At 56.5% G+C, this 9,766-nt stretch overlaps 4 protein-coding genes across 4 annotated transcripts in view; 1 reads left to right on the forward strand and 3 right to left on the reverse strand.

Annotated features, from left to right (window-relative positions):
- The window catches only part of VDBG_09866 (WD repeat-containing protein), a gene marked incomplete at both ends in the record, with an annotated part of 4,337 nt that extends 739 nt beyond the window's left edge, over positions 1-3,598 (reverse strand). The window contains 4 exons of the mRNA XM_002999780.1: positions 29-445; positions 570-1,004; positions 1,143-3,412; positions 3,585-3,598. Coding sequence (XP_002999826.1) covers positions 29-445; positions 570-1,004; positions 1,143-3,412; positions 3,585-3,598 — 3,136 coding nt within the window. The remainder of the gene's footprint in view (positions 1-28; positions 446-569; positions 1,005-1,142; positions 3,413-3,584) is intronic.
- Positions 3,599-4,475: 877 nt separating this feature from the next.
- VDBG_09867 (copper transport protein ctr4) lies at positions 4,476-5,537 on the forward strand (the record flags this gene model as incomplete). The annotated part of the gene is made up of 3 exons (XM_002999781.1): positions 4,476-4,845; positions 4,933-5,315; positions 5,393-5,537. The coding sequence occupies 3 exons, from the start codon at positions 4,690-4,692 to the stop codon at positions 5,535-5,537; spliced, it is 684 nt and encodes a 227-aa protein (XP_002999827.1).
- Positions 5,538-6,425: 888 nt separating this feature from the next.
- VDBG_09868 (conserved hypothetical protein) lies at positions 6,426-7,467 on the reverse strand (the record flags this gene model as incomplete). The annotated part of the gene is made up of 3 exons (XM_002999782.1): positions 6,426-6,898; positions 6,964-7,213; positions 7,306-7,467. The coding sequence occupies 3 exons, from the start codon at positions 7,465-7,467 to the stop codon at positions 6,426-6,428; spliced, it is 885 nt and encodes a 294-aa protein (XP_002999828.1).
- Positions 7,468-8,542: 1,075 nt separating this feature from the next.
- VDBG_09869 (conserved hypothetical protein) overlaps positions 8,543-9,766 on the reverse strand; it is a gene marked incomplete at both ends in the record, with an annotated part of 1,658 nt that continues 434 nt past the window's right edge. Inside the window, 4 exons of the mRNA XM_002999783.1 lie at positions 8,543-8,650; positions 8,730-8,891; positions 8,948-9,386; positions 9,442-9,648. Coding sequence (XP_002999829.1) covers positions 8,543-8,650; positions 8,730-8,891; positions 8,948-9,386; positions 9,442-9,648 — 916 coding nt within the window. The remainder of the gene's footprint in view (positions 8,651-8,729; positions 8,892-8,947; positions 9,387-9,441; positions 9,649-9,766) is intronic.

The raw sequence follows: 9,766 nt of genomic DNA on the forward strand, positions 1-9,766 counted from the left end.
CCAGAGCCCTGGCGCGGGTCCATCTCACGTGGTTTGCGGCACGAAGGGCACAGGAAGCCCGCCTTGACGCCTTGTTGGGCGGGGCCGAAGATTGCTGTGTAAGACTCGCCCCATTCAGGGAGGCTCTCAGGCCAGCCCTTGACACAAAGGTTTCGCAAAAGCGCGGCCTCGACGAAGTGCCGCATGGACGCGAGTCGAGCGTGATATGCGCGCAGGATTGAGGCTGCGCGGTGGGCGTCGATGAGTGCCTCCGGAACCAACGGCCTGAGAAGTAGAATCATTGCCGCAGCGTTAAGATTGGATGTGCGGAGTTCAAAATCGAGAGTGCTCGTGATGAGACCATATGGGTCGAGGGGCGGGGATGGAATGGTGTAGCCTTTGTTGTTGAGTTCGGACGCCAACTTCTGCGGATAAGGGGGATCATCAGGACCAGGGGAGGTAGTCACTTTCGATGATGACAGGAGACACGTCTAGCATTTGCGATTCGGTCGGGTGCCTGGGGGCGGGCTCGCCGAGACGACGCCAACATGAAGAGGGGCGTCGTCGTCAAAGGTAGGCGCATCCGATACGATTTGACTGTGACCGACGCGCCGAGACTTCTGAAGGGTCTTCATCGTCGCCAATGGTTGTCTGTGAAATCATGAAAACCTCTTCGGGGGAGTTACTCATCGGCAGCAAGCCTCGCCTCATCTGCATGGAGGACAGGTTGTGGACTTCGGGTGACTCTTCGATCTCTTTCCCTCGGATGCGGCTCTCGTATTCGCCATGCTCATCGTTGTGCTCTTGCACGGGTTCAAACTCGGACTTTTTGATCTCGCTTGCGGCGCCTGCTTTTGGCAGGGAAAGATTGGCGGACTTTCGACTCCCATCTGAAATGGAGAACATTTGCGAGAAGCTGTCATCCGAGTCGTGCCTCATCACTTTGGGAGGTCTCTTCGAACGAGATCCACCACCTCCACCACCGGGTGATTGCGCTTCATCCTTCTTCTCTGGCTCTGGGACATCTACGGCAAGGGAGAGTGCGTCAGTATCATAAAAGTCGTACCCCTCAGTATGCGAGGCCTCTGTCTGGTCGCTTTCGTGGCTCAAAAGTGACAAAGGAGCTGAGTCCAGTCGTTTGCGCGGACTGTAGTTAAACGTACTGTGGACTGCTGGGGGTAAGGCGAAACTGTCTAGTTCAAAGACGGGTGTCAACTTCTTGCCGGGCCTGAGGTTGCCGTGATCTGTATTGGGATCGTCTTCATGCACCGGCCTTGCGAGTGGTGTTGGTACGTTGGAGGTGCTTTCGATCTCTTCCGAAAGAAGGGATCTGACAGAGAGGGAGCGGCTCTCCAACTGGACTGACACCGCACTGGCGCGGCGAAGCGGATTTGGCGCTCTCATACTGTCCTGGCTCAGCCCCTGGAAACCCTTGAGATCGGCGGTTTTGACGACTCCATCTTTTGACTTGGTTACTGAAGGTCGTTTCTGGAAATGACCCAACCTTCTCTCGAGATGGTACTGGGCTCTTCGTCTGAGGAGAAGGTCCATGGCGTATCCCAATATGCGCCACGTTTGTGCTAGTCGAAATTGGCCAACACCTTCCGCAGCGTAGGCAAACTCATTCAGTATAATCACAACACGGTCCACAAGCGCTTTCCCGCCTTCTCTTTGCGGTAATTCGCGGTCCAGTGTCTCGAGATAGCACTGGGAAAGGTAATGATAGTGGTTGACCTTGGCAGCAGCAGGGACGCGTCCAACCGCCATGGCCTGCTGTGTCTTGTACACCCCAGTAACTCTCATGGCATGCTCTAAAGATAATACAGGCTCCCCATCTGCGGATCCAGACGGCGGCGTTGTGCTGAGTGCGGGTATGGAGCGTACACTAGGCCGCCTTTTCCGGCTCGGCTTGCGCCGTGGCCCAAGAAAGCTGCCAACAGCATCATCTTCGGAATCGCTGCGACTGATGCTGAGCTGGGGTGTTGTAGGGCTGGACCCGTAGACGGAACGAGGTGTCTCATTGCCCTCCTTGCGGTGCACCGCAGTCGGTCTCGGCCGCTGATGCGGTCTTTCATCGAGAAACATAGCCACGTCTCCGCATGAAGAGAAGGCCATGCTGGAGGACGTCATTCGATCCATGGTCTTCGGGGCGAAGGCAACGTCGCACTGGTGAAATTTGCCGTCTTCACCAGCAGCCCAGAGAAGATCTTGGTCGAGCCACATGAGGCTTGATGGCGGCGAGTTGAACCAGTTGAGCTCCTTGAACGGGATGGTAGGCCTCGCGAGATCCCAAACATGGGCCGCGCGGACTCCGAAACGCTTGAGACTGGCATCGTCGTAAGACACGGCAATCTGGGCGGCACGCTTGCCCTGCGCACTGGCAGACCACAGCCCAGGCCTCCAGCTGACGACAGATACAGGGGCGGGGGTTTGAATCGTCCACTTCGGCTTTTGGCGCTTGTCAGCGTCTTTGGAGAAGTCCCAGACGGCGCACTTCTGATCCATGCCGCCACTGACCAGATGGTTCCCATCAGGATGCCACGAAATAGACGTGCAGGCTTTTTCGTGTGCCGTGATCCGCAGCAGCGGCGTGGTCGGCTTTCGCAAATCCCACTTCAAGACCACGCCACCGTCGGTGCCACATGCCAGATACATGCCCTCCTTCGGCGACCAGCGGACCTGTCGAACGCCATCGGCATTGCATTTAAAGGCTGCTTTGGCCTGGTATGTCATGCCGCCAGCGCGGCTTTGAACGGGCGCGCGGATGTCAAAGTAGCGTACGAAACCATCTTGGCTGCCCGAGAGCAGCAAGCTCGGGCGATGGGGGTTGATGTCGAGGGTATTGACTTGGCGCGAATCCTCCCTCATCTGGACACAATCCATGGGGGAGCCACCGGCGGCTATCCTCGCGAGATCGTAGGAGAAGATCTTGCCATTGGTACAGACAGTGAAGATGGTCGAGTCCTTATGCCATTTCACCTCCTTGACGGAGAGCTGATCGGCCGTCGCCGACGATGCGCCCTTGTTCGGATTGGACGCCGAGACGATGGCAGCTCGGACGTCAACGCCATCGACGATATGGAGGCCGTCAAAGATCACCGTCTTGAGGACATGGCGACTTGCCAGGACAACGGAGCGACGGTCGGCCGGGGCATCGATGCTGTAAATGGGGTAGGTCGCATCGTAGACGGCATACTGCGAAAAGTTGGGGCGATACGAAGCTGGCAGATGCGGCGCACTCGTGATGCCAATGCCGGGGCTCGTCGTGTCGGTAGAGTTGTCGGCGGAAGCCTTTCCGAGGGAGCTTTCGCATGATCTTGTTATCGCGGCTATACATGGTGGGCCGTGTCGCGGGGAACGCCCCCATGGGCGTCCCCCGTCATGGTCGTAGTGTGCTCTTGATGGCAGGGTAGCGGGTGCAGTTCGGAGCTTGCTTGATTACATGGGGTCGATTGGTTTGCACGCAGCTGAGGAAGTGGCAGCTCGAAGGGAGCTCTGAGCTCTGGCCGGAGTTTGGTGGAAGACGAGGTAAGGTCAGGTCCCGTGCGACGTGACGTGCAGCTCGACGCTCCTGCACACAGAGCTCCACACACCGGAGAGTTTACCGAGGATCTGCCATCTTACCGAGACAAATTACCCTCCACCGAGAAAGAGACTACCTATGTCCAGTGTTATGTCGCATCTAACTTCAAGCCCGCCTACCTCTTGGGACACCTCCTCCTCGTTGTCTGCAGCCACACGGTGAATCGCCTCATTCTTCATACTTCCCGAAGCAGTCATGGAACTGCAGGACACTTTGTATGCACGTTTGTGCTCGTAGTTCCCACCGCGTCTTGATAAGCTCGACACGTTCGCTGGCATGGCTCCTGTTGCAACATTCTGCACGAGCTCCGGACGCAAAACGGAATGGCAAGTAGCCAACTCGAAGAGGCAAGTAGCCAACTCGAAGAGCCAGAGCAACGCGGAATTAATTTACCATCCGACTTTCGGCAATGACTCTGAAGCCTAGCTTCGGCCTCCCAGCAGTCCTTATCATTTGGACCTGGGCCAGCCCTGCTCGGTGAGGAAAACTTGCTCAAACTCTCGCAAACATCACGAGAGGCTGAGGGGCGTCCAACCCTCCCACGCCACCATCTGACCCCATTTGAACATTTCGCCAGTGAGGTATGTTACCTTCATGGGGCTTGTCAACATCCCATGTCGATCAGTGGTGCTGTACAGGCTAGGCCCCACAGGGTGCTTTGCATCGTGTCTGATGGTTTCGACCTGTTCATCAGGTCACATATTGTCACGATTACCAGGCATGTGGTGAAGGGGGAGGCTCCCTATTCCCGAGAGACATAATTCGTTCGTATGAACCATGGCAAGCTCTTGGGGGGGCATGCATAGTGGCGCCCCAGCAACTTCCTTCCTGCCCCTCCTCTCCCAACAGGGTGGCACACAAAAAGCCCCTAATAAATTGGGACAAACCCAAACCACGGAATGGGCCACGCAGTGTTTGGATGGCCTGCATGGGCTGATTTAATCCTGAATATGCCGCGCGACCCTTCCAACAGACGAGCTTGAGACTTAGGATGGCCTGGCTGGCCGTCCATATAAAGGCTACCACCTCGACGCCTCGCCCGCAGTCCTGTCTGCAGTCTGGTTTCCCATACCACGAAGCATTGGTCTCAAGAAAGTTTTCCTCCACGAACAGCTAGCACCACAAACATGGACCACGGTGCCATGACCATGGCTTCAACAATCACCTCCATGCTCATGCCAACAGCAACAGGCATGGACATGCCCGCCGGTACTGACGCTGCGGCCACCAGCGGCCACGATGAAATGGACATGTCAGCTATGATGGGTGGTTGCAAAATCTCCGTGAGTACACTTCCAGGACCGTTGTCAGCGACCTCCACCATTTCCTCTGGTTCTCGTCCAGCGCTAACCTGCCGTCCTGAACTGCAGATGCTCTGGAACTGGCAAACAATCGACTCGTGCTTCATCTCCGAGTCCTGGCACATCACGTCCACCGGCATGTTTGCCGGCTCCTGCATCGGCGTCGTCCTCCTCGTCCTGTCCCTCGAGGCCCTCCGCCGTGCCGGCAAGGAGTACGACCGCTACCTCATCCGCTCTCACGCCGCCGCTGCCGCCGCCGTCGCACGCTCAGGCCCCTTTGCAGCTGCGAGCAACGATTCTGCCTCTGGCGGTAAGAACAGCGGCGAAGGCGCGGCTCCCCTCGGCGCCGGCGGCGTTGCGATTACCGCACCGTTCCGCCCTTCTTTCCTCCAGCAGGCCGTCAGGGCGCTGCTGCATCTGCTTCAGTTTGCCGTGGCATACTTTGTCATGCTGTAGGTGCCCCATGTCCTTCTTAACTTTTTGCTGCATAAGATAAGAGGCCGAATTTTCTGACTTGATGACTCCCCAGGCTCGCTATGTATTATAACGGTTACATCATTATCTGCATCTTCATCGGCGCCTACCTCGGATCGTTCATTTTCCACTGGGAGAAGATTGGCGGGTCGACAGGGCCGACCTCAGCGGGCGAGAGTTCGACGGTTTGTTGTGGTTGAGGGATGGTGTAGTTGCTGGGAGAAACGGCGGGTTAGTATGAGAGCCTTGATGCGGGCATGGCGGGTGATGAGCTGACACCGAGATACTCTGCTGGCCAAATTTAGCTGACGGAACTTCCTACAAAACTACATGACTACATCGTCGCTTGGGGGTCGCAGTCTTCCTCATAATCCCGTCAGCCTCTGAACGTGGCACAATGTTGACAGCTCGCACTGGCATCACTATCAGGCTGTGCAGATGAGAGGGCGACCTCGGTTGTGAATAATCTCGAAGCCCTACGAAGCCATGATGCAAGGGACCACAAGCGTGGCCTAGCAGGCGCTGGCCCCTAACTACGCACTTCCGATGAGACCAAGTGGGCTCAGTATACATCTAGTCATATCTAGATCGCTCAGCGAGGCCCACCACCCACCCCCTCATGGTCACGCTTCCCATAGCAGGCGCAGCCCATCAGCCCGGCCGACTGCCGGCTCCGAACTCCGAAGACACCAGTCACCAGGCACATGCAAGCGCCCACGCGGATTACTCCCTAGCACGTGGCTGGTCTCTCCTCGCAGAGTTCAGACGAACACGAAAAATTGCTTCTGCCAGGAAAAAGCATCCGACGCTCGAGCTCGAACGTCGCACTATGACTCGACGTGTTCCACCTGAGGAGCAAGGCGTTATCCTCGACCGCAGGAGATTCAGGAGCGGAGCATCTTGGGGGGGAGGGGGGGACAAACAACATCCCCCCGCGCGTTTGAATTTCATTGAAAAACATGCTGTTGTACACACTGGTATCAAAGTAACCGTCCAAGCTCCAAATGGAAATGAAAAAAACACCACCCTGGTGAGCCCGGCCAGGATCCCGTCGTAGATCATCCGTAGAACACTCGTCGCTCGTGTCTTTAATGCGTCAGTTCCGGGAACCGAAGGGCATAGAGCTCCCTCGGCCTGCCATTGGCATCGCAGCTCGTGAACCTCCAGCGGCCAGAGTACCAAGACCCGGCAATGTTAACTAATCCCCATTTGATGGGTGCGGGAATGGGCGGCCAGTGCGCCCACATGCCACCCTCGGCGCCGCGGTCGAGGTTCATGAGGAAAAAGGGCACGACGTCAGTTGTGCCAGCCTTGGTGACTGTGTTCTTGCCCCAGCTCTTGAAGGCCGCGCTTGCGACGGCTGCCTCGGACGTACCCTCGCGTGGCGCCCTAGGGTGGTTGGCGAGGGCGGCAATTGTATCAATCTCGGAGTGGAAGTGGTCTTCAAAGGCGGTTTGGAAGGTAGACATGATGCGGCGGAGCTCAGCGGCGGAGAAGTGCGATGGCTCTTGGAGGGTCGAGAGGTAGGCATTGAATTCAGCAAGGCCTTTGAGGAACGCCTCTGCACGTCATGGTTAGCCATTGTCGGCCGACTATCAGCGAGGGACGACTTGGCGCCGCGCATACCATGTTCCTTGTGTGTCTTGTCGAAGACAGTCTTGTCGCCCAGAAGCTCCTCGACCTTGGTAAAGAGCACCTCCTCCTCGTCGTCGTGGTGCGACTTGACGAACTTGTACCACGTCAAAGCATAGCCGATAAAGTCCTCCTTGTCGTCTTCTTGCACATGTGGTGCTTGATGATAGATGGAATTGTAGCCTCGTAGGATTGAATTGTGCAGCAGCGCCATGTGGGTTGCACCGGTCGTGAAGAGATCGGTCTGAAAGATGTGCAATCACGCGTCAGCTCTGCGATTCTGCCTCGGTGCAATGGGCCGGATCGCGCGGAGGGGCAACAATTGGCACGACATACCTTTTTCGTCTCGAACTGCGGCGTAATGATCAGAGCCATGGGCCCATCTGCCCACGGCTTGCTGGTCGTCACTGGTGTGTAGGGCATCATGAAAGGGGATCTGGCCAGCAGCAGGCTGGAGATGGTGCCCGTGATGATGAGGATGAGAACACCGCCGAACATGATGGTCGCGGTTTCGATGCTGGTGCCGACCAGAAGTGGAGGACGATGAAGAGGAGCCAACAGCCGACGGTCGCCCTTCAGCTGTGCGTGGACTGGATAGGATAGGACAAGCCAGGGCCTAGAAGTCGAAATCGTACGACTGGGCTTGAGCTATCGTTCTTGGGAGGGTTGCAGCTTGGGGCAGCTCCAGGCCGGGGGCCGCTTGGCTTGCGCCGGTTGGCCTTGCCAGTTGCTAAGTTGGTGACGTTCATTGGCCCATTGGGGGGTTGAGCGGGGTTCGCGGGGCGTTTCAGGGAGCAGGTCCATCCCCCACGTGGCGACGTTATATGTCCATGGGCTGATGAGCAGGTGTAACTATGCCATTATCGGAATGGTTCGCCTTGAGGAGATATCACACTAAGCGGGGCCTGAGCGATCGCCTCCTGCCGTCGTTGACTCTGGAAGCCTTGGCCATCCTTCTTCCATCACTGCACCCACGTCCTGAACCACACGAGGAACTCTGGCAGGCCCTCCATCAGCCACTTTAATGCATTATTCGATGTATCCTCCGCTGCATTTCTCACCCCTATCGATCGATCCTGCTTAGATCAGGCACAATCGGCTCGGCCCGCATTATTGGATTTCTGTTGTAACCACATCGGCCGGGCCAGCTTCACTCATCTGGTGGCAGCGACTCACAATCCTCAACTGCATGCAAACCGTGATCGACTTGTTCCTTGGACAATCCCAACGAGCCATCCTTCAACTAGCAACAGACGTGTTGCTTTTTCCACACGGCGGATGTCCACGTGGCTGTCCGTGCCACGAGACTGGCGCGTCTAGTGTCAACCGAGCACTCAGCTCGTCAGCAAAAGCAAAAGCAAACGCTGGCATCAAATTGATATTACAGTGTTTTGCTTTTTTCTATCCCCTTCTAGTCTAATTGTCTATACCTCATAATACTTCAGCTCTCTCGCTTGTGCAGGCGGGTCAAGTCTGTCATTGACCACCGCTATTTCATCATTCCGATCCTCAACATGTAATCAGATCCTAGCCAGCTTTCTATTCGCTTATCGATCGATCAGCGGTCACCCCTTCAGGCCACGCATGGAGCCCTGTAGAGCATCAGCCACGCGGGTCCCCCGGTGGCGTGCGACGAGCCCTTGCTCGGGCTGAGGTTGGCAATCTTGCTCCGACATTGACGCTGGGGTCTTGAAAGTCTAGGAGCGTTTCAACTTCCTGCACTATCAGTCTCGCGGCTGCAACACCCTCATCGCTTATACCTTGGCCCACGGCTTCTTGTTGATACGTAGTCGCATCAACAGGATCAAACTTGTGGCCACCAACGACACTGATCCGGCATAGAACATAGCAGGGCGGTACGCCTTCAAGCCCTCGTCTGCGCCGCCATACGCGTCGAGCAGGTACCCTGCAATGGGAGAACCCTGAGAACGTATAATCAGCATGGAAATCGTCCTGGCCCTGTTCGTCAAGGACTCACAAAAAGATAGCCTCCGACCCACCCCGTGACGATCATGCCCATGGCAGTCGACACACGGGCCGAACCGAAGATGTTGCCAATGCACGTTGGCATTGACGCGAAAAACCCGCCGTTTGTCAAACCATTCATGACGGCAAATACAGCCAACGGAGCAAGCGTCGTTGAGGCTGGCCAGAGCGCAATCATGGTCAGGGAGTTGATGGCGAGGAAGGCGAACAGGGTATTCAAGGGACCCAGAATATCACATAAGTGACCGCTAATAATCCGGCCAATTGCTGACGAAAAGTTGTAGCCGGCCAGCAAGGCTGCTCCGGTGCTCGTGCTTAATCCCATTGAGCGTGCGTACAACGGGATAAAGAAAGGCGGAACGAGGAGTGGGAAGACACCAATTGCGCCAGCGACGAAAATGATGTTAAAGCTTCCCTGTCGGAAAAGCTTCCTGCTTCGGGTCAGCTTCCCGTGGCCTGTCCACACCTATCGTATACTCAACTCACCAGTCAATGAAGCCAGAGGTCTGGATGGGAATGCGCTCCTTGATCATGTATGCCGCCGGGAATCCCGTTGAGAAACATACAATGCCAATGATTCGGAACGCCCACTCAACACCATACCGTTCAATCATGGCGTTGGTTGCGATGCTCAGCACGGCGGCCCCGAAGCCGCCACCAGCATAGACGATTCCATTGGCTAGCCCCCGCTTCCTCGAGAAGTATTGCGCAGGCGTCACAGTCACAGCCATGAAACAAAAGCTCATGCCCAGTCCAAGAAGGGCACCCCGGAAGGAAAGAAGCCCACCGTACTATGCGTCACGAAGCTGGC

The sequence above is a fragment of the Verticillium alfalfae genome, genomic scaffold, assembly GCF_000150825.1.
Source record: "Verticillium alfalfae VaMs.102 supercont1.17 genomic scaffold, whole genome shotgun sequence".
NCBI lineage: Eukaryota > Fungi > Ascomycota > Sordariomycetes > Glomerellales > Plectosphaerellaceae > Verticillium > Verticillium alfalfae.